The sequence below is a fragment of the Salvia splendens genome, chromosome 19 (assembly GCF_004379255.2).
Source record: "Salvia splendens isolate huo1 chromosome 19, SspV2, whole genome shotgun sequence".
Lineage (NCBI taxonomy): Eukaryota > Viridiplantae > Streptophyta > Magnoliopsida > Lamiales > Lamiaceae > Salvia > Salvia splendens.
This window is the reverse complement of record NC_056050.1, coordinates 375,367-399,105: the sequence shown is the minus strand read 5'-3', so window position 1 is coordinate 399,105 and position 23,739 is coordinate 375,367. Positions and strand designations below refer to the sequence as shown.

Below are 23,739 nucleotides of genomic sequence, written 5' to 3'. Positions count from 1 at the left end.
AAGCAACGGACGCGACTCGAAGATGACTACATGGTAAAAACCTTCCTAAATTATGTTCTACATTTGATACAATTCAACCATAACAAAAATACTTGGTACAATCTTGATTTATGCTTCCTTTATACTCATTTGTTATGAACGTAATCCTTGTAATAAATTAAACCAATAGACACATATGTCACGGTGTTGAGTTTTCACTTTTAGGGTGATCGAATTAGCATGCTTCCCAACGATATATTAGTGTTAATATTATCTTCGCTGAGCTTGAGAGAAGCTATAAAGAGTAGCATACTTTGCTCTCGATGGAGGTACTTGTGGATCATCACACCCATACTAGATCTAGATCTCGATCTCGATTCCACAGCAATACTATTACTATACAAGCAGAGAAATTATAGTATCAACGACTTAAGACGCGAGTATGTTAGATGGGTTGATCCCCGACATCCCTGAAAATGTGAAGCTGCTGAAGAAACTTAGTTTGCATTGTGTGAATGTGAGTGATATGGCAGTGGCATTTTTGTTGGGGAACTGTAGTCTCGTCGAGCAACTGTCTCTGTCCCGGTGTGGATACATGCTTTCATGTTTGGAGGTTGTTGGAACGTCACCGGCATTCAAATGCCTGGAAATCAGCCACTGCATCAAATGTTGTCTGCATCAAGTACGCTGGTCCGAGTATACCACAGTCTCGTTTCAAGCTCGAAGGTGTTCCTCGCCTTACTCAGCTCTGGATTCATGGGGAGCCGTCATTATATTACGAACATCAGAGGCATTATAGACATGTTTGATCTGTGCTTTCACAACTACACACACTCAAGATATACTCCAACTACAAAATTAACCGCGATGTAATGTAAACTTGTGATTGATTTTATTTTCAATAAATTGGCTATGACATGTTAATTAAGATGATATACATATATTGTACAGGACACCTTCATTGTAATCTCATGCCAATAATAAGCTGGTTTAGTGTGGCACCTTACTTGGAGAGATTTGTCATAGAAAAACCACCAAGGCTGGTCAAGTTCTGTCAATTCAGAAATGGTCAACTATATCATAACTTTGACATTTTTATTAATGGTTTATGGCGAGAAATTTGGACGCATGATGTGGAAGCCGCCGTGAAATAAACGTGTCATCATCTCAAACACAAGACCACTATGAACTACTACAAGTTTTCGAGTGTATCAAGTGTTCTTACGTTCATTATGGCTTGCTAATTCTCTCGTTGTTGCTCGAAGCATGTAATTAGACGATTGATTGGATGAATTGCCTCAAATTATTACTCCCTCCGACCCAAGATATTAGACTCGTATACCATTTTGGGATGTCCCAACATACTTTAGCTATTTCTATTTATGGTAAAAAAATTACTTTATTACCAACTCCACTAACACCACTAAGCAACACCTCATAAATTCTTGTGCCAAAAGAAATGAGTCTAATATCTTGGGACGGAGGGAGTATTTTTCATTCATTGTCTTTGTCGTCATGTGCGTCTTTGTTGTTGATTGTTTTAGTCATTCCTAATGTGTCTTTTAACTCAGGATTAGACGGATAACGCAGATGGCAAATTATTGAACGTGACTTGTTTCGACAACAGTTTGAAAATGGACTCGTTGGAATTGAACGCATAGTAATTGGTTTTAGTTTCTTGCACATCCTTAGGATCTTGAATCAATCAAAAAATTAGCTTTAAGAAAAGTGTTTAGCTACCAAAGAGTTAGTATTTACTTAACATGTACTATTATAGTGTTGCAAGTTGATGTGTTTTCCATGTCCTAACAGACATTAAATCGAATAACAAATTGAAGCTCTCATCCAATTTATTTGATGGTTTAATTTCTGAATTATGTAGGCTTTTTACAGATTGCGGTAATTTCTGAAAATAAATACTTGCAATAAATATATGCATACAAATGTCGATACTATAGATATAGATATACATGTAGATAGATAATAGATACTATCTCTTTAGAAAAAGAAGATTTAATTTAACCTTATAGATTTCTTTGTAACTGATCGATAATAAAAAAAAAAGATTTGGCAATTGGTATTGATCCTTTTTTACAGATCGACTATATATATAACATATGCAAAACATAGACACATAGGTGACAATGTTGAGTTTTCACTTTCAGGGTGATCGAATTAGCATGCTTCCTGATGATATATTATTGTTAATATTATCTTCTTTGAGCTTGAAAGAAGCTATAAGAACTAGCTTACTTTGCGGTCTGGGCAGACCACAATATTGTCGCTTCAAGCTCGTCGGTGTTCCTCATCTTACTCAGCTCTGGATTCAGACCGCGCATGGGCAGGAGATGCTGTATTATATTATGAACATCAGACGCATTATACACATGTTTGATTCTGTGCTTCCACAACTACACACGCTCAAGATATACTCCAACTCATCATTGATTTGATTTTCAATAACATGCTAATTAAGATGATATACATATTGTATGCAGGACACTTTGAAGAAGATGATGCCTAACTTAAGGAATTGGTCGTGGTGGTTATAGTGACAAGTGTTCTCTCATGCCAATCATAAGATAGTTGCTTGCAAAGATTTGTTCTAGAGATAACTACCTATTCATTTTCTTAAGTTCAAATTGCACAAAAAATTATGAAATTTAGTTAAATTCTGATCAATTTTGTAACTTATAAAAATATATATCATATAACTTTGACATTTTCATTAATTGTGGAAATTTGTTGGTCGAAATTATGTATGATGTAGAAGTAATAGTGAAATAAAGGTGGCTGGTCTTTTATTTATTTATTTTTTGGGTCACAAACTAATGATGGGAATTAAAAGAATGGGAAAGTTATGATATCACGACTTCTACATCATACTAAATTTCGTCCCAATTCTTATCATAAATAATTAAGAAAAAATATTAAAATTATGATATAATTAATCATTTTTTTTTAAAAGTAGGGGATTGGTTTTTTAAAAAAAAATTTTCCCTTTACAATATCTTTTGATTTACTCAGTGTGCTTATATAATGATAGATAAGATGAATTACTTTGTTTATTAATGATTTTATAGGCGTCACACCAAGATGAGACGCTATGGGGTCAGAAAAGGGATTACTTGATTAATAGTAGTAAGTATGATGTTTCGGAGATTAACCGCAGTAAGAAAGTTCAACGGGCTTATTCTCACATCAAGGAACTAGAGTTTTTTCATTTTTGGCTATTCGTGGAGTGCGTAATCATCTTCAAATCATTAGTCGGTTGGTGCGACACGGTGTTGCACTTGAGAGGATAGTTGTGGATCCACGATCTTTCGAGCTTCGTAACAATATGCCGCTGATCTGCGCCTCTCCGGCGACGTCCGTGCGGACGTCCGCCGTTGTGTCGCCGACGCGGATGTCCCGATTTTATATATTTTTTTAAAAAAAAACTCTATATATACGGCTCGTTGAACGTCATTTCATTTCGCACCACTTGTTTTAACGAGTTTTTTTCTCTCTCTAAAGCTTCTATTCCAAAATGGCTGGTGCAGGTGATAATGGTGAAGGTGGTAGTGGTGGGGGTGCTGGTGACTTGCGCCGGCGAATTAACGAAGAGGTGCGGGCCGTTACTAGACGGTAGGTAAATCACCTGATACGAGCCGCCTTGCAGCAGTAGCAGTAGCCGGCGGTACCTCGCCCCATCCTTCATCGAGCTATAGTACCCCGGGACCACATCGCTGCACATCATCGGTTGTATGCGGACTACTTCGCTCCAGAGCCGCGTTTTGGGGAGAACTTATTCCGGCGACGTTTTAGGATGCATCGTCCGCTATTTATGCGTATCATGAGCGCTTTAGAGCATAGATACGAGTATTTCAGGTTCAGGAGGATGCAGTTGGTAAACTCGGTCACACGCCCATACAGAAGTGCACTGCCGCAATCAGGCAGCTGGCGTACGAAGGCGGGGCCGACATGTTCGACGAGTACCTCCACATCGGCGAGTCGACTGCCCGTGAGTTTCTGTAGTTTTTTTGTGAGGGCGTTAGGGACATATTCGGGGATAGGTATCTTCGGAAGCCCAGCCCTGACGACTGCCAACTTCTGATAGATATGCACGGGACGGTGCACGGGTTTCCCGGGATGTTGGGCAGCATAGATTGTATTGTATGCTTAGGAGTGGAAGAATTGCCCTGCCGCCTGGAAAGGGGTGTACACTACCGGCTTCAAATGCAAGCATCCCACGATTATCCTTGAAGTTGTAGCTGACTACCGGCTGTGGATATGGCATGCGTATTTTGGAGTAGTCGGGTCGAACATCGACATCAACGTCGTTCATTCGTTGCCCCTGTTCAACGATCAGTGCATGGGCGTTGGTCCGGCAGTGAGTTTCGTCGCCAACGACAACCAGCACAATATGAGCTACTATTTGGCGGATGCGATATACCCAAACTGGCCGATCTTTGTGAAGACGATCAGATGCCCATCAGTGCACAAGGATGTGGAGCGGGCATTTGGTGTGCTCCAGAGTCGATGGGCAGCAGTGAAGGGTCCTTCACAGCTGTAGTATATTGACAGCATCGCTGATGTCATGTACACATGTATTATCATGCACAACATGATTGTCGAAAGTGAAGGTCCTGAACTGACTCAGTGGACCAATGAAGATGCTGCCGGTGCCGGTCTAAGCCACGACGTGGCCACCGCGAATGTACGTATGGAGATACCCCATGGAGAGGCCGATCGGGTCCGTGCATTTGCCGACATGCGCCAAACAGAAGCCCATATTCGACTTCAGAATGATATCATTGAAGAGCTATGGACGCAGAGGGGTGCACGTTGATATTTTAATTTTCTTTTGATTGAATTGTACTTTTTATTTTTGTTTTATTTAATGAAATTATTATTTCACTTCCTCCGTCCGTATTCGTGTTGAAATTTTAATTTCGTAAATTGCATATTTGTGAATTTGTGAATTTTTTTTATTGCAGGAAGTCCGCGCGGGAAGTCCTTGGGGATGTCTGTCATTATGCAGTGGGATATCCTTATGACGTGACAGGAAGTGTTTTTGGAAAGTCCAATAGGACGGATCCGTCCCGTTGGAGATGCTCTAAGCAGACGACAAACTGAGTCATCATCTGCGCCTGAATAAAAAGCAAGACATAAATCAATCCTTTTCCAAACAAAACCATATTTTTGAAACCCATTCTTCCTGCTTCATCTAAAACACCTAAAGTGGACTGAAATACTTTCTTTTTATTGATAAACAAAACAAATAAGTAAGTTGACATACTATGCAAATTTTGCAATTTTGTGCAAAGCCTCACTGCCTATCTAGAGATTGAATGGCAAGCTTGGCAGCAAGCATTCTGATATTGTCTTCGGCTAATTGGGCAGCTTTCTCTAGTCTTTGGAGTGTATCACTTGTTTCCATTGACACCAGTTTTTCTTTCTGCAACTTTGCCAGTTCTGATTGATTCGAACCTGAAGTTTGAGGGGATAAAGAAACTCAATTCAAACAACAATGTATGCACAAATGCTGCTGTCTGGTTTCTAAGTGATTTACAGCGACTTAAAAATAACTTCAAAGAACAGCAATACTTCTAAGTGATGCAGAATAAAGAAGAGCAAAAACTTCAAATCATCTAATGCCTTCTTTATTGTTCTAGAGTTCATTTCCGCTTATGCATAAAAACATGTATCAAAACAACTTTGTTTGATATGCATATAAATGGGATTGTAAACCTAGAAACACAAGTGTTGGAAATCTCTTCATGGCAAGGATCACAGGTGCAATGAATATATCATACACACACGTGTGTGTGTCAGTGTTGGTGTATTTTATTTGTTTTTCTTTCCATGCTCAGCAGTACTCATTAGTGGGATTGTTTACCAATTAATTAGTGGAATTAATTCGGAGATAGTATCAGATAACTGAGTTCAAGGGTTGGGGAGACACTTGCAAGTTAAGGCCATTTTAAATGTCTTACCTGAAACAGGTTGAAGCGCAGCAAAAGAAACACGTTCAGCAACGGATGGAACAAAATCTCTGATGTAATCCAAAGTTATTTCCTTTTCAGCCCAAACAAGAGAATTTGTAATTTGAGTTTGCAATGATGCTTCCCTTGGTGTCTGTCATAGATAGATCGGAATAGTAATTAGAATATGTTCAGGTAATTCAAGCTCACCAATAACATGTCACTCTTTCTATATAGGCAGCATTTCTAAACTACTTAATAAAATGTCTCTCACATATGAAATATAAGTAATGGAATTTCTACTATCAGTTCCAAACATTTCAAACTAGTTCCAGTTGAAAACTCTATTGAAGTCTAAGTTATAAAGAACCATCCAATTTAGTAAATTATGTAAAGCAACATACTGAAAAGAATATTCTTCCATTATTTACCTAGTCATTTGTTTATGCTTCCGAAATTCTATATATCAAAATTTGTTAACTAAATAGTTCGACAACACAATTTCAATTCTCACCAAGTTGAGGGAGTGCCCATTAAAAGGGGGAATGGCCAAACTTTATTTACATTAAGCTCGAGGGGCTGAATGGTTCAAATTTGAATTGAACGAATAAAATGACTAGATTTAATATGTTTAGAGGCAGATAATTATTTTGCCTATACATATATTTTTTCAATTACACAATAGCTGTGACAGCTCAAGCATACCACATACACAGATAGTCAAAATTACTTACACGTGCACAATGTTGATGCGAGCCAGAAAGATGGATAGAGAATTAACCTTCAATTTTATCTCTAACCTATTCAAATTGTGAAGAACTTCCTTCAACTTCAGAACTTTAAAGTTTATTTCTGTCATGTTGAGAGGAACATTGTCTTGCATCGGTGTAACTTCACCTGTCAAGTACGGTTGAGCCTGTCATGGAAATTACAAGTAAGCAATAGGAATGTAATCCATATAACTAACTTTGATTTTTTTATGAATATCATCGGTAAAAGCAACAGCCCAGGAAAACGTTTTCAATATTTATTGAAATATTGTACTGTGTTAAGCTCGGGCCATTTTACATCATTATGTTGGACTTGGGAAAATCACAAAAAATAACATGCAGCAGCAACCAACATCATATATCATAAACGAGTCATTTGGAAAAGAAACTCTTCTAAATCCAATCCAGTATGGAAAACCTAGAAGGAAATGTGACGCGGCCAGTTCTAAGATATTAAAAATACTAAATGCTGATAAATTATGATACATCTTATCCTAGTTCACTGTTCCTACAGATATAGTAAAACAACTAAAAATTGCTTGAATTGGTCAGTTAAAACTCCTGCAGTAAAACTATAAGCCAGTAATTTCACAAATGTATGATATACCATTAACTACCAGGTAAACAAATGAAATGGCATAAAGAAAAAATAAGGTTTGTGCATCAACCAAATTGGGAAGACTAAGTACTTTATTTCTCTATAAGTTCATAAATTTGTTTTTTTCATTCTACTAAAACTTGAAAAAAAGTGGAGTACTAGATTGTTTTTCATGTATACATTAAAAACCTACTATTTTGATTTCTATACCAAATTCAGAAATAAATATTAATGCGAGAATGAAAACATTTCACTCTTGTAGCATTCAATAACTTCTATATACAATTAGTCACCAAAATCATTAATTATATCCACAGAACAAATCCAATTATTTAAGACACTAAGTAAATATTGAAGTAACCCACATGAAATCAACAAAACAAATATCCTTCACAATAAATGGATTTGATCCCGAGTTATCTTTTCATTGATCACAGACTAACTGTACAACCATATCACCCTAAGCATCTACAGGTGCACATTGCCGAACACAACCAAACCAAATCAACAAAACTAATATTTATTTAACAAAACCTTTGCTAACAGAACCCCTGACATACAATAGAATCAAATTAAATAATGATTTAGTCATTACCCCAAATAAAGTGTTTGGTTCACCTGGAAAAAGAAAATAGAAATCCTAATGGCCTTATATGCCTCGTCTTATCTAGAATTCATTTGTAAAACACAATACTACCAATCAAATGAAATTATTTGTGCAAAAAAAAACAGCTCCACCTTTAGTGCTAGTCAACTCACATGTATCAATATTGAGTGGACATAACTCGCGAGTACCGTCATGTTTGTACACCTAAGGTAATTACCAAAATATATACTAATTGGCATCTAGGTTTATGATTTACTAACCTTAGAATTTGTGCTTGAAAAGATGGAAAATTAAGAAAGCAGTTTAAGAGGAAAGAGAAAGAGAAAGTAGGCTAGCTTATATAACTCCATGCAATATGTAATAAAGTAAAGGAATCCATTCACTTTGGCATACCAAAGTTTTCAAACTTTGGTATATGAACGCTAAACCAAATGATAACAAAAGAAAATTTAAGAAATGATAACTAGAGGAGATATTTGCTCAACATTTAGTCTACGCCTCATGGAAAACAACCACACATGTTCAGTGTGCATAGAAAAAGATTATCCAACATAATGAAACAACCATACTTGTTAATCAACCAATATTGGGAGAAAATTATGACTAGCTTCTTTAGGAAATACTCCCTCCGTTCCACTCAAGATGTCCACATTCTTGAGTGGCACGGGATTTTAGTGGGAGTTGTTAGGTGGAGTAAGTAGAGAGAAAAATGTAGTTGAATATTTTAATAAGAGAGGAGATGGGATTTATTTCCAAATATAGAAATTGGACATTATGAGTGAGACAAATTAAAAAGGAAAGGTGGACATCTTGAGTGGGACGGAGGGAGTAATATGCATTTTCCCCACAAAAAGAATATATGGAGATTGGTGGAGGATGTTTCAGATATTAAGGTTTTCAGAATGTTTGTTATTGCAAAACCTATTGTGCTTCGTATATCTACTACTCTTGCTCATTTTCATCGTCTGAAGCCATTTGAAAGATGTCGGTTCCCACTGAGGTACAGCTTGCTCCGCGGTTTATATTTTCCATTCATGATGTAGCACAACTAAGAAAATTCTTATGTTCCTCTTTCTCTTACTTGGCGTGTTTGATTCACCAAACTCGAGCAATTAAGACCCCAATTAATTGGAACTTTTGTCTTTTAAAATTCTTGACCGAATTAGGGATGTAGCCCTATCAACTAGGTCAACCACTTAATATATCCTCAGTCATAATTCATATCTTCATTCATATCTTCAAGTTAAGAAAATATTTGTACTATCCAAGTTATGCAATTAGCCACGAGAAGGTACAAACCAATAAAAACTTGACTTATGGGAAAGATGATGTCGTACTCAATAGGAAGGCATATCAATTGAAAAATCTACAAATGACATTAATCAATGTTGAATGGAGTCCACATGGAGAAGATGAAGCAACTTTGGAAAATGAGGAGAAAATGCTAGCGAAATATCACTCTAAATATGGTATGACCAATTCTCTTGCACAAAACCTTTGGAGCAAGTCTAAATAAAACTTGAGCTTGATAGGGACACTAATATCATGTCTGGATCTAGTTACAATTGACAATTGGCATAGAGTGGTTCGTTAGGAATCATCACAAGGTGCTCTAGAGACCCATGGTGGCCATTATTTGCTAGTCTACATGGTTGGAGAGGAACTTGATAATTTTACATAAGGTGGGGCATGTAGCCATGTAACTAGCAATGGGCTAGAACTCAGCTTAGGATAGTTCATCAATTCAAAACCATACCGACTTAGGCACTTGTTTGTTTCAAACTACATTTAAGATTGGGAAATCAGCTCTTTCTAATTGTAGCCCCGATTCCATACATTTGGGGGAGATCGCTTGTCTATGGTATGTATCTTTTCTCTTCTCATTTGATAAATGTTATTATGTCTTATCTAAATGGACTAAAAGAACTGAGAAAATCAACTAAAAGGACCGAGAAAATCGACCAAAAGGACTGAGAAAATCGACTAAAAGGACTGAGAAAATCGACTAAAAGTACTGAGAAAATCAAAATAGCGAAGGAAAAGAAATAATTCATAACAAACTAGCGACTATAGCGTTATGATAAAAAGCATCTTTAAAAGAGCTTCAAGCAGGGATTGAAAAATAGGGATTGAAGTAATTAAGTAAGTAGCAGTACTACTGAAATTGAGATGTGATTCCATGAGGATTCTTCAAATGGGCTGTTTCCCCTTTCCAAGATGAAGGTCAAGTTTACTCCCCCTTGCTCTTGCAGCTTTAACAGAACTAGAAGGCCCAACATCAGCAATCTTACGATCGACTAGGTCAATCTTCCTGCCCAATAGGCGAAGCATCTCATGCAATTCCTTAGAATTGCTAATATCCACCTGCTCCTTGGCCAGACACTCCACTAAGAGTAGTTCCTTCTCTAGGTGTTGAACCTTCCTGGTCTCTCTATCCAAGTTCTTGGATATCCTAGACAAATTTTGCCTAAGAAAGCCAGACTGGTCTACCATGTTAGTTGTTTTGGAAGAAGAAGGTAAGCTTATGAACCTTCGTACCACTTCCGATGCCACAGGCATTGAAGGCCAAACTTGAGATTGGCTCCCATCTTCATTCATGACAAAGCCACAAGCTTCAACGTTGCACAACGTTTTCAGTTCATTTAGTTTTTTAAGCAAACCTGACTTTCTTTTTTTAAATGTCTCACGTCGTGTGCGAGGATCAGCAATTAGCTCGTATTTGATCTTTGAACGAACCATGGTAAATTTATTTAAAGCTACAAAAGACGATAAAGAATTTCAAGTTTGTAAGGAATTGGAGATAACAAATAACAAAAAAAGGTATTATGTATGACAATATATGCGTTAATATCATGATGCATTATCATCGTTACCAACTTATATATCCACCGAAATACTATTCGCATAATATTGACCCCTAAATTAGAATATAGAGATTCAGGGATGACTCACTATATTACACCTTGATGTGTCTCAATAGAAATTACAACTATAGACTTGTAACAAGAACAATAAGCTTGTTGTAATTGTTTTTGTAAAAATTTTCACTAAATGACCACTATTAACGAAATCAAATTAAACTATGTTTCGTACCTTTCATATATGTAAAAAGAAATTTTAAATCTAATATCTTTTCTCCTAAAGATCAAGCAAAAAGAACCTATAGGCCCCGAAGTTGGTCAATAACATCACTTCATGACATAAACTAAGAAAGCTATCACTAGGTCCATGGGTGTCTATGATTTACTAAAATGTCATTAATTACTGTACGCACCAATAAATAATCCGACTCTACGATATTTTATATGGTAAATCAATATATCTTATATAAAAACAGCACATGTTACCATAATGATAGTATCCTATAAATAAAGAACAGAATAACTAAAAGGTGTATGATGACTACTAGACTCGTGCATCAATTTAACAGAGCCATCATCATCAACTCAATTACCTTTTCGTTAGTTATTCATCCAATTATTGATACTACAAGTTACACTACTTGACATTTGTATGGCTATCAATCAACCTAAACCTTGCTATTCAATATTTAACACCTTTTACGGTGTTGACCAGATGATCCTAATGTTGCTTCAAATTCTTGTACACAACCTTTTTAATCATATAAAACTAACATAAAAAAGGCAATGTATTTAACACAACCAAGTTAATGGAATCGAAACATTTGCACAAGAAATGTTAACAATGTAGTCTTAAGAATTTTAAAATGGCCTACCTTTCTGAACTCCAACAGTTTTACTCGACCTACACCTCTTATCAGAACCAATGCTCCGATATCTAATTTTTCGACCTGCAAAAAACGAGAGTGGATGTAGAATGAATAAACATAAACTTAGTGCATACAACAAGTATGTTGAAGCATCAAACCTCACTTTCTCAACTGTGACCAAACAACCATATCTAGCAGCAAAGGATGCCTCTGTTGACGTACCACCAAGACCTATTGGATCCAGCACAAAGTGCACAAACGACCTGTTCTTCTGAAACAAAGACTGCATAACAGAATAGAATTACATAAGACATTACTAACGAGTTGGAAGTGTATTCTTTAATGTACTTGTATTAGTTTTGGCCATGAAAATAAAACAACTGATGCTGAAGCCCTTTTAACATCAAGCCACATCCAGCAAAGAAAAACAAAGACCAGAACATGCATTGATGCTTGGGACAGTGGTCGTGAAGCTACTGCACCATTGTTATGATGCAGAATTCAATACTATTTCAGCTCTTATGGACAATGCAATAAAGACACCAAGACTTCTTGAGGATATAGATGTGATTCCTAACTGTGAACCAAAGTATTGATATCTGACCATGATGTACTCCAACATTTAACATGTAGAATTACCTTTTCAAAAATTTCAACTCATTAAACACTAATGCAACCAAGTGGGATGAACTGGTTGTTATCACTTATGCAAATAACATATTAATATAATTGAATTAAAAAAAGAGCTAGCCACAAGTGAGAATATAATAAGCTTACATACTCCTTACCTTATCAGTGCACCCAAAAGAAATTGGGAACAAAGATAGGCAACGTTATGTTACTTTCCTTGGATATAGATTCTATACCTCTTCCAGCAGCGCTATATACCTTGCTTCATATAGATGAAGGCTTTTAACCTCAGACGGAATGAGCACCTACACATACAAAACAAAAGGCACAAAGAAATAAGAATCATCATCTTTGTAAAGAATATCCACAACCACAATTTCTGTACTGAACTAACACGCTTGAAAATAAATCGAGTTCGCCGCTATCAGCCAAAATTCTAGACCAATGACGTTTATCTCTCTGTCTTGGTAATAAAAGACAATCTCTTAATCGCATAGCACTAAAACCCCAAAATTGCAGATCTACTTCATTAGCTCCCTCAAATGTAGCCATTAATTGTAATCATGTAACTCCTTGTGCACACTCACTCAGTTAAGTCTGTCTCACAAATACTCACACACATACATTTATGCAGTTTCCAAACCCCCAAGACATATCAACAACAAACTGAATCCATTTCCAAATCAAATCAAACTCAAAATAAACTGAAAACTTTCCAAACTTTCGAAGACGGTTACACAGATCGACAAAATAAACAGCGAGCGAATCAAAACCGGAAAATAAACGGAAAAAAATAAATAAATCACCTGATCGATCGGGAAAGGAAGGAGCGGGAGCTCCAGAGAGGAAGCGCGGATCTGAAATCGGAGGCGGCGGCAAATGAGAGGTGAAGCAAATGAGGAATGGGGATTAGGTCTAGATAAAAGGGAGATTAATGGGGGCGGATTTGATATTATGGCTATCATAATTGCAACACGAATAATCTGTTCAGCGTTGATGGTGGGAAGGGAAGATTTTTGCAGCTAAGCTCAAATTCAATGCAGTTTACTCATTTTAGATTTTGGAATTTTTTAATTTCGTTTTGGTCCCTATTGTTACTGTATATATCTCTACACCCCTAATCCCAAAATACTCTCTCCCAATCCTAAAAAATAGATAAGAGATTTTAAAGATAAATTAGTAAAGTAATATGGATAAGAAGAAGAAATATGAAAAAGATAAATTAGTAAAGTAATATCGATAAGAAGAAGAAATATGAAAAAAAATAGGTAAAATATGAGAGATAAATTTTCTATTTTTAAAAATGAGACTATTTTTTTTATTGACATCTTAAAATAAGATTATTTTTCATGGACGGACGGGGTACTGATTAATTTTGTAGAATTGCAGATTTAGTAATTGGATATTGCTGCTTCCATCTTTATTGTCCATAATAAATTTTATTAGCATCATTCATTTCCGTACATTGTTTTATCATTTAAAGATTTTTGCACAATTTTATGATATTTTCCCTATTTCTTTTAACATTTTGCCTCTAGTGATATTTTTGTTAATTAACTATATCCATTATTTAGAAAATAATTGAATATCTTTGTCATGATTTTCATTTTCTTTTTTCCTTTTTTTCTACTTTTATTTGTGTATTCTTCTTTCGTCTTATTTTTTCTTCACATATAAATGCTATTTCGGAAATAATGAGCGTATTAAATCCAATTATAATGATAATTTTGTTTACTTGAATGAAACATTTGTTTCAAAAATTAGGAGTAAGATTTATAAAATTAGTAGATATAATCTTTCATTTTACAGTTTATATAAATATTAGTAGTAAATAATATACTATTTTATTTGTACTTTTTTCATCTTTTTACTAATTTCTCCAAAACTGGAATTTCTTAATCCAATCATGTTTTAACTACATGTCTCCAAAACACACACGCATACTTAAACATATGCTACCTCGTTGTCTCATAATTCCGTATGAATGTTATGTTGATAGCTAATTTTCTCCTCAACAACACCTTCTCTCTTCTGCAGTAGGCAATCTGCAGGTGGATGAACATGGCCGTGAAAGGAACCAGATGCATTATTACAATAGGTCTCCTCATAACCATCTTCACTTTCACTCTGCAAGTTGATGTTGTTGAGGACTATTTTGCTACAGGGAACTGTTCCGCTGCATGCGAATTTCATTGCGATTCGCGTTGCAGAAGTCCCGGTTATGTTCTTGTACAATATCTCACTCACTTCCACAGCCGAAGCCTTGACACATTTAGGATTAATTTGAGAGAAAAAAAAAAGAAGCAAAATTAAAGTTTGATTTACAATGACACAAAACATGAGCTAGTATGCCGTACCTGATCTTCACATTTTGTTGGTGAATCACAATAGAATTGGTCAATGATGATGGGGTTTGAGACGTTTTCCATCTTCACATTTTGGCAGCGCACCGCCCTCACGTAGCCGGAGCCTCCCTGCTAGACAAGAAACCCGTTTTTCATGTGATTTGGTTGATGATAATTTAACCATTTTATAAGAATAAGTCTTACCTGCCATGTTTTGATCCTCAATCCGTTTGTTGTGTCTCGAATGAAGGCATTGTCGAGTGTGACTGTCTCCACTTGGCCAATGGAGTTGTTCTTGCCGAGGCTACCTATACTGAAGAAAGTGATAGTGAGCGATCTAATACACGGTCAAATTTAGAGGCGAAGCTAGAATTTTAAAATAAAACAAAATTTACATATAACAGAGATGGATTTGGACGAATTAAATTACAATTATATAGTATATAATAGAAAGTTCTATAAAAATTGCTCAGAATTGTCTTGTGCTTGTCTCTACTAACTAGAGTTCAGACCAATCCCATTGTAAAATTGAACTTGTATGAACCTCTTGATGATCAAAGTCATCTCATATTTGTTGCCTCGTCCCAAACCCACGGAACAGATGGAGATTCCGTGCCTAAATCTCTTTATATTTAGAAAGTTGTGTTCGGGTTTGACCTAGGATCGAAACCAATCGGGCTATGCTGAGCCGATTTTGACATCTCAATAACTCATGTTTCTAATTTGTGTGAAATCAAACGGTCAGCCATCGATTCAATTGTAATAAGTCATACATTAGAACATTTTGTTGAAAATACCGATAAAGATCGTACTTATTCATTTGCCCTTTGTATTAATTTTACCTTATCCCATGACCGGGCCCACAATATATATTCTTCATCTTGATATTCGAGCTATGACTCACAATGGATATGCAATCATCACCTAAATATCAATACAAAAACCATGATAGTGCAAAACAACTATGATAGTGCAAAACTACATTCGCCCTTCAACTCAAATATCAACATGAAGTGACACAAAGTAAGATGCCAACCTGTTCCAATCACACAATTCCGCAACACTATATTTCTCGAGGTAGTGACATGGATCCCATCAATGTTGGGGCTGTTCCCCGGGGCCAAAATTGTCACGCCGGATACTCGGACATTTTCGGACCTCGCGATAGTAAAGTGCATTTGTTGTCCGTTTTGCACGGTCAAGTCTCTCACCCTAACACGCGAGCTAGAATCTATGGTAAATGCCTACACAACAATCCGCACACACTTGGTCATTGGATGACACACATGTAGTTAGGAGGGGGCTCGAGCCCCTGCAAAGTCTTTTTATTAAAATTTATTTACTTTTAGAAAATTCTTAAATCTATCCGAATATTACATAGAAAATTATGCAAAAGCTCCCACCAATCAACTCAAAATGTTCGAAAAATATATGGAAGAAAATTTTGAAAATGTTTTTATTTGCTTTCGCCTCAGAGTTTATTTGTAAGGTTGAAAAAAATTCTCACCGTTGGAGCTCCTAAGCATGGCTGAGTAACAAAAGACAAAAGCAGAAACTCTAGTTAGTCATGTGGGTGTAATTTCTTGATAAAATTAGCTAATTAAGGCAATCTCAAATTCTTACATCGGATTTGTTCCTTTTGCAAGAAGCTGCCCACCATTTGCTGCCCGAGCCATCAATGACTCCTTTCCCTTGAAAAAATACATTGCTCAAATTGTAGTATCCAAGCCACATTCGAGGATGGTCCGGGTCCCATATTTTTGGATTATCCGGTGCTACAATAGTTCCATCAATCTATGTACACATGCATATAGACAGAGTGAGCATTTTTGTTTCATCCACATATAACAACCTCGTTCTCGACCATTTTATTGGCTTTATTTCATTGCATTGAACACTTTGAATTTTCGTTTAATTTCCAAAATAAAAAAATGTAATGTCTTTATATTTAATTACCTGAATTACTAACTTGCCAGCACAAGGCCCTTTGAATTTGGTTGCACTTACTAGATATTTTTTCCCTTTTGGAACCAAGAAAATTGAATTTCCACGTTTAGAACAAGCTTTCTTCCATGCACCTACAAATGCCTATATACATAGATGGAATCAACAAAGATATTGGCACAGACTTTATTCAATTGCAAATAATAAATCGTATAAATAATCATATTAATAACTTAAAACTATGTTTATGGAAGAAATTTTTTTGAACCTTTTTCTTTTTCTTTCACTTTCTATTTTTTCATTTTGACATTTTCTTTCTTAAATCGTTTTTTAGCAATTTTTCCAGCCCTATGTATTTTGAGGAGTGGAGTTTCCCTTTAAGCCCAATAATGGGAGTAGCTAGATGGAAAAAAGTTGTAGAGGAGGCTGATTTTTCTATATTTCGAGTTTGAGATTTCAAAAGTTCACATTATTGTGTTTTAATGCACTGCAATTTGCACAAAATATTGATTTTAACAATCTTTTAAGAAAAAGCAAAAAAAATGGTTATTGATTACAACCTTATCTATTACCTTAGTATCATCAGAAACTCCATCTCCAACGGCACCAAATGCATCGACGTTTGAGACATCCTTCTTCCGACCACCACTTTCCCAATTTGGCAAGTTCAAGAACTCATCAAACTCATCTTCTTCGTATGTTTCTTGCACCTCAAAAGGGCCATCGTAGTCTTCGTTCAAGCCTCCGGAATATTGTTTGCTTGTAAGTCTAAGGGGAAGAGCCAGGAAGATGAGAAAGCAGAGCAAGTGTAGTGTGTTCATGATTTTAAGGATGTTCTCTTGTAGTGAGTTTTGAGTTAGTTTAATACTATAATTATGTGGATGAGTGCATTTTGGTATTAATATAAGGGTTTCATAAAAAAATAAAAAGTACATGAAAAGAAAATTTAAATATTAGAAGGATTTTGCGTTACTCTTTAATCTGCTTATAAAAACATACGTTCCCCTTTATTAATCAACACTGATTCCATGAGAGGTGGTTATTGAGAAATCTTCGAAGAAAGGAATAATTAATGGTGACATAACAACAAAAATTTACAAGATTTTATATGTTGCTTTTCAAGTTTATTAAGCTAGGCATTCTTGTTCATACAGTTAATGATGAACAATTTGATATCAATTTTGCGTTTAATTTTAATTTGGGACCAGATATATGCAATTAATATAATTGTAGGAACCGACACGTAGAAGAAAGAAAGATTTGTTATTCAATGATTAATGATTCATGATTACCTATTTTTCGTGATATATGTGATTGGTGGATTGAACTGATCAAGAAAAAAAGGCAAATTGCGAAGAAAAAACATACTATCTCCGTCTTATAATAAGTACCACATTTTGCCATTTTGGGTCGTCCCATAATAAGAGTCAGATTTCACTTTTACCATAAATGGTAAGTAGACCTACATTCCACCAACCAATTCTACTTACATTTTATTATAAAACTAATATATATAAGTGAAACTCATAATCCACTAACTTATTAAACTCATATTTCTTTACATTTCGTAAAACTCGCGCCACACTAAATGTGACACTTAACGTAGGACGGATGTAGTAGAAGTTTAGTAAAATAATGATTTGTTGCACAATTTAAAAATAGCTAAAAAAATTATGAAGTTTTGATTTATTTTCAATTATCTCATAATGGTTTTTCTTGTAAAATTGTATACTCTTTAAAAGTCGTACGTTATATCTGATTTAGAAGCCAAAAATGGTACGTACTTGTTACGACTGATAAATAAACGAGATTTTTTGGTGGAAAATATGAACAATGTATTATGCATGAGTGACTTGAATTTTTATTTTTACGCAATGGAATAATTGAGAATAAATTCAAACTTCATAATTTTTAAAATAAATTTTAATATTACCTTACAAATCAGAATTTGACTAAATTTTTTAATTTTTTACCCATAAAACAAATAAGTGCATGCATTAATTGTAATTATAATTATATATACTAGAAAGAATGCGAACTCTAACATACTCCTATTAAAGAAAAATCTAATATATTCTATAACAAAAGTCATCATTCTTGAAATAATTACACATAATGATAACTACTGTGTATAAATAACTTATTATCTCATTCCAAGAAACCATATTCTTTGACCACAATCCTCGTTTTTAATTCGTCCATGATCAATTGCAGATGGGATTATTGAATCTGTTATTGATTAAAATTTTAATATACTATATTAGAGTTCGAAATTTATTAATTCAATAACTATATGTACAATCTACCATAGAAAAAAATAATCTATGGAAGAATTAATTTTAAAATAATATTGTGAAAGTTGATGCTCTATGATTTAATATAAAATGCCTATGAAAATTAATAGAACAAGGTAAGTAGCGCGCCTTCAAAATACAACAACGAAAATTAGTCCTATTTTAATAGTAAAAATTTTCTATATGAATTTACCCACTTATATGATGCTTTCATTAGGGCCTCCTCCGATGAGATTCCCTTGCCAGCTTGAATAAATCTTTGCCCACTTATATGATACTTTCATTAGGGCCTCCTCCGATGAGATTCCCTTGCCAACTTGAATAAATCTTGGCGGTGGTCAGCTGTTTCACGTGTAGATCACACCTTTGGTTGGTTAATATGCGCACTAGACCCGCATCGCTGACGAAGATAGTTGCTCCGGCCATTTTGGATGACGTAGTTCTTAAAACCAATATATCTCTAATAATTTTACATGTAACTAATCAAAATAATTTTACAAGATAATAATAGTTTGTTCATCTTGGAGTTAAAAATACTAGTTTATTCAATTACGCAAGGTTTATTGAATAATTTGTAGCAATAAAAAACCCTATTTGACTCAATTCCAAAAAAATCAAACTAAAAATGCCCATATTTTGTGTACATTGTAAACATATAAAAAAAGTAATCACAACACAAAAGATCTTCGTCCAGCTTTCGCGTGCAGAATGCCAACCTTGTTGCCTGCCCTATATAGATCTCATAATTCATCGCTAGTGACGCCTTCTGCAATTGGAAGACTTTTATTCAGTTTCCCATAGGGCTGACAATTTTTGACACGACACGATAACACGACACGAACCGGCACGAAAATAATGGGTTTGGGTCAGAGCTTATTGGGTTCGTGTCCTTATCGGGTCGACCCGTTAAGGACACGAAAATTTCGTGTCGTGTTCGTGTCGTGTTCGTGTCGGGTTCGTGTTATCCGTTAACAATACGTGTCCGTGTCGTGTCCGTGTCGTGTTCGTGTTATCCGTTAAGAAATAATATTTTAATATTATTAATTCTTATTATTTTCATTTTTAATAGGTTTAACCGTTATCAGGTCGTGTTGTTATCGAGTCGTTATCGTGTCATCTCGTGTACGTGTTGTTATCGTGTCGTGTTGACCCGAATTGGTTCGTGTCGTTAATGGGTTCGTGTCGTGTTCGTGTCGTGTTCGTGTCTGAGGGTTTCGTGTCGTGTTCGTGTTCGTGTTTGAGGTTTTCTTAACGGGTCGTGTTCGTGTTTGTTGTTATCGTGTTCGTGTCGTTATCGTGTCGACACGATAACGACACGACACGCACGATTTGCCACCCCTAGTTTCCCAAGATTCGAGATACGGATGAAAAAAATGACTATTCCCTTTCGGAAATTCATACATAAATTTCAATATATATATGCTACAAAGATATACATTTCTAGTTAGATTGTCTCTATTTGATGTTTACATGTTCATTTTATTCAAATATTTTGAGTTCATAAATTTCATAATATATATTCACAAATGAATAAATTTATTAACCAATAAAAATATTTTTATACTAAATTCTAATTCCAATTCTCCCAAGCCCAAGTGCATCATTAGTTTATTATAGTCCAAAAATAAAATCAGATTGTCCAAAATTAATAAGCCCAACCCTTATCTTCTCCGACCTAATTCCTCCATTTTCAATTTCACAGAGAGAGTATGAACGGTTGGAGTGCAAGGCTCGCTCTTGTCCGGTGCCGGCGCGGGGGTGCTGGTGCTGCTCTCCTCCTTCCGCTCATTCGCGATCTTATTGAATTTGTCGTCCCATACGTATCCCGACGAGCCTTGTCGCCGGAACGATATAGCAGATCCCTGCAAGCTCGACCTCGAGATTCGTCTGCAGGTCTAGATATTTATTTTGTGTTAGATTGATGAAAAATGGATTTAGAATTAGCTCTTATAATTCTTTGTTTAGCTGCATCATTTGAACACCATAGGGAAAAGGATTGCAGTTTGCTTAAGATCATTACACTTATAAAGGTTTACTGATCAATATATGAGATTCATCATGTTTAACTTTATATGATCAAATAAGACCAAGTAGTTATAGTGTATGATACAAACTTCTCGGACCTGGATTCTACTCAAAAACTTTAATGTACTGTGAATGAATTCTAGGAATCATGATATACTCCAATCTTTTCTCTTACAAATTTTTGGATGTTGATCAAATATCAAGTGATAGTGTATTAGTGTGTTAGTACAAAATTTAAAGTTTCATCTAATATTTTTACCAACAAATCCTAATGATTGTTTCACTAAATTCTGTTGACTCATTGCCCGTCTTCTTAACAGCTCAAAAATTTTCATCAAACTCCATGGCTCATAATCAGTACTATTTAAAAACACAGGTTTGTTTTCCATGCAAAACTCTACTCCATTTGCGTATATTCAGATGTCAAACAGTTGGAGTTTTTTTTTTTTTTTTGTATCCAATAGATATGATACATAATATAGGTGTTTTGATATAATTAAGGTAAAAAACGCTAGATCCTAATGTAGCTAGACTTAATTGACTCAGTTGCCCAGGAAATTTGAAGGTCATGGATATACCATCTTTTTAAGTATGAAAAAGCAAATCTGATAGAGGTAAGCATAGCCAACAGCCACACTGCAAAAGTTTCTACAGAAAACACAACCTAATCTAGCTTAGAAATGCTTATTAATAACCTACAATTAACAAAATACATAAAGTTATAAACCCACAATTAACAAAATAAACAACCCTTGTGCCTCATATAAAGTTATAAACCTGTTATCCAGGTGCATCTCTATCAAAATCTAAGGTGCATGAGTTTTTTTGGGTTTTCTGCAAGTCTCTATTTCTACAAATTCATTGTTAACCTAGGTCCTTACAGGAAATGCAAGTGTATCTGTGCTTTCTACTTAATGAGCATGTGTATTTGCTTTTTTATAGCTTTGGCCGACTTTGGGGAAGAAAAAAGACACAATGAACATTTAGAGACTTAGCGACTTTCAGTTCTTCCGTTTCTCGACTGGGGGGGGGGGGGGGAAATAGTCGCAATGAAGAACATTTAGAGAACTAGCAACTTCATTCAGTTTTTCTGTTTTCTTCTTCTTGATTAACACAAGTATTTAAATTGGATGGTGCTATTCTTATTATTTTGTCTCACTCATGCAGATGATGATTCTCTTTTATTATCTTTTGATGCTAACATGTAACTTGATGTATTTGCTTTGCTTTTCCCCTCATTTTTGTTGTATCTCCTGCTTATATGTGGTAGCTTTAACCTGTTTGTCTTCTTCTGTATTCAGAGCCACGCATCGTTTTGCACATCTGCAGCCAAACTCGACTCAGAGGAAGGCGATGAAGAACCACAAAGGTTATTCTTGTGTAACTTTTCATTTTTTTCCCTTTAAGATAAGGAAGTCATGTCCCAGGGAGTGAGTCATGGTGGCATGGTGGTGAGGTTTATCTACATTTTATTAGAGAGAGAGGCAACGAAGCAGTTATCTAATAAGGGAAAAATTCTGTCTGAGAGGAAAATTGTTACTCCCGTGCACGCACTAATACATCATCCAAATGAGTCTTACCCTTTAGATTTTTATAAGGAAGAAAAGCATACTTAGAGTAAAGGCAAAGTTTACTGAACACTATATTATCATTTCGCTTGAGACTATAATATTCGTTGAAACGGCAAAGAACCTGACTTGAGAACTGGTGACTCACTAGGCAAAAACTCTTAACTTGGAGAAGTTATCAGTGGTCAAAAGTTGGCACGTGATTTATTTTTTATAGTAGGAGTAACAATTATCTGATGCATTTGTGTGGACTCTTGCAGAATAAATGTAACTTTTGTGGACAAAGACGGAGAGGAGAAGCATATCAGTGTCCCTGAGGGGTTTTCAATGCTAGAAGCTGCTCATGACAATGATATAGATCTTGAAGGTGAATTTGCAAGTTGTTTCTGTTCTGCATCTCAAGTTGTGAACTAGCAATAGTTGATAGGTTGAATTTGTTGCAACTATGTTTACATCCTAGTATTTTCTAAGTGATTAAGTTTACATCTCATCAATTGATTGCAGGAGCATGTGAAGGTACAATGGCTTGTTCCACTTGCCATGTTATCGTCATGGTAAGCTACCCCCAAAAATGCCCAGTTATCTCACAGCCGAAGTTCAGATGTTTATCCACTTATCCAAATAACTTTTGTTGTATTTGGCAGGATGTAGACCAATATAATAAATTACCAGATCCAGTCGATGAGGAATTGGACATGTTAGATCTTGCATTTGGCCTTACAAAAACGTAGGTCGTTTGCTTGATACTGATCATATTATTTTCTGGAAGCTTATATGCATGATGCTTTTCCTCAGGTCTCGCCTAGGCTGTCAAGTAATTGCAAAACGCGAACTTGATGGACTTCGTCTAGCACTTCCGTCAGCTACTTCATGATCATGTAGGTACCCCAGCGTCCTCGAGCCATCTGTAAGTAGAGTTCTATACGGATGATGAAAGAAGTCGGGAGCATATTTTTCGCAGTTGTGATTCGTTTAAAACCATGAGTCAATACTCTGTTGGTTTTGTGGCGTTTTGGATAATAGGAACTCAGGGATTGCCTAATATTCTTCAATTTTTGTAGTATGAGCCATTTATTTCGTAGTGCTGTATAATTGTTATTATCACTGTAGCTGTGTAGCATGATTCGAGTAATTGATTTACGTTATGTGGTATCCTAATTATTGTTTTTATAATTAAAAAATTAAGTTAATAGCATGAAGAAATTATTTTTAAAAATATTCATTTTGTTTTCGTTTTTCCGATCAGACCCAAATTACTAGATCAGATAATTAATACTACTATT

General features: G+C 35.5%; 3 protein-coding genes across 3 annotated transcripts; 1 reads left to right on the top strand and 2 right to left on the bottom strand.

Moving 5' to 3' along the window:
* Positions 1–5,203: 5,203 nt before the first annotated feature.
* Positions 5,204–13,329, bottom strand: LOC121779880. Its single transcript, XM_042177331.1, has 7 exons — positions 13,087–13,329; positions 12,517–12,585; positions 11,814–11,933; positions 11,657–11,731; positions 6,727–6,861; positions 5,958–6,099; positions 5,204–5,451 (listed from the first exon to the last, which is right to left on the bottom strand). The coding sequence occupies exons 1-7, from the start codon at positions 13,243–13,245 to the stop codon at positions 5,291–5,293; spliced, it is 861 nt and encodes a 286-aa protein (XP_042033265.1). The 5' UTR covers positions 13,246–13,329; the 3' UTR covers positions 5,204–5,290.
* An 878-nt stretch (positions 13,330–14,207) lies between these two features.
* On the bottom strand, positions 14,208–17,446 carry LOC121778734 (probable polygalacturonase At1g80170). The gene is made up of 9 exons (XM_042176140.1): positions 17,142–17,446; positions 16,582–16,713; positions 16,249–16,419; positions 16,133–16,153; positions 15,662–15,869; positions 15,468–15,549; positions 14,830–14,938; positions 14,638–14,754; positions 14,208–14,542 (listed from the first exon to the last, which is right to left on the bottom strand). The coding sequence occupies exons 1-9, from the start codon at positions 17,388–17,390 to the stop codon at positions 14,249–14,251; spliced, it is 1,383 nt and encodes a 460-aa protein (XP_042032074.1). The 5' UTR covers positions 17,391–17,446; the 3' UTR covers positions 14,208–14,248.
* Positions 17,447–20,516: 3,070 nt separating this feature from the next.
* Positions 20,517–23,651, top strand: LOC121778216 (2Fe-2S ferredoxin-like). Its single transcript, XM_042175527.1, has 7 exons — positions 20,517–20,756; positions 21,209–21,264; positions 22,190–22,257; positions 22,717–22,823; positions 22,961–23,010; positions 23,101–23,183; positions 23,252–23,651. Exons 1-7 carry the CDS (start codon positions 20,573–20,575, stop codon positions 23,328–23,330), a joined length of 627 nt encoding a protein of 208 aa, XP_042031461.1. The 5' UTR covers positions 20,517–20,572; the 3' UTR covers positions 23,331–23,651.
* The last annotated feature ends 88 nt before the right edge of the window (positions 23,652–23,739 follow it).

Coding starts and splice junctions, on each gene's coding strand:
- LOC121778216 (XM_042175527.1), top strand. CDS start 20,573: ATGAACGGTTGGAGTGCAAGGCTCGCTCTTGTCCGGTGCCGGCGCGGG. Junction 21,265..22,189: donor AGTACTATTTAAAAACACAG/GTTTGTTTTCCA, acceptor TTCTGTATTCAG/AGCCACGCATCGTTTTGCAC. Junction 23,184..23,251: donor GCATTTGGCCTTACAAAAAC/GTAGGTCGTTTG, acceptor GCTTTTCCTCAG/GTCTCGCCTAGGCTGTCAAG.
- LOC121779880 (XM_042177331.1), bottom strand. CDS start 13,245: ATGATAGCCATAATATCAAATCCGCCCCCATTAATCTCCCTTTTATCT. Junction 11,934..12,516: donor ATATAGCGCTGCTGGAAGAG/GTATAGAATCTA, acceptor TCTGTTATGCAG/TCTTTGTTTCAGAAGAACAG. Junction 6,100..6,726: donor GGTTAGAGATAAAATTGAAG/GTTAATTCTCTA, acceptor TATCTATGACAG/ACACCAAGGGAAGCATCATT.
- LOC121778734 (XM_042176140.1), bottom strand. CDS start 17,390: ATGAACACACTACACTTGCTCTGCTTTCTCATCTTCCTGGCTCTTCCC. Junction 16,154..16,248: donor GCAAAAGGAACAAATCCGAT/GTAAGAATTTGA, acceptor TTTGTTACTCAG/CCATGCTTAGGAGCTCCAAC. Junction 15,870..16,132: donor CATGCTTAGGAGCTCCAACG/GTGAGAATTTTT, acceptor ATTGTTGTGTAG/GCATTTACCATAGATTCTAG.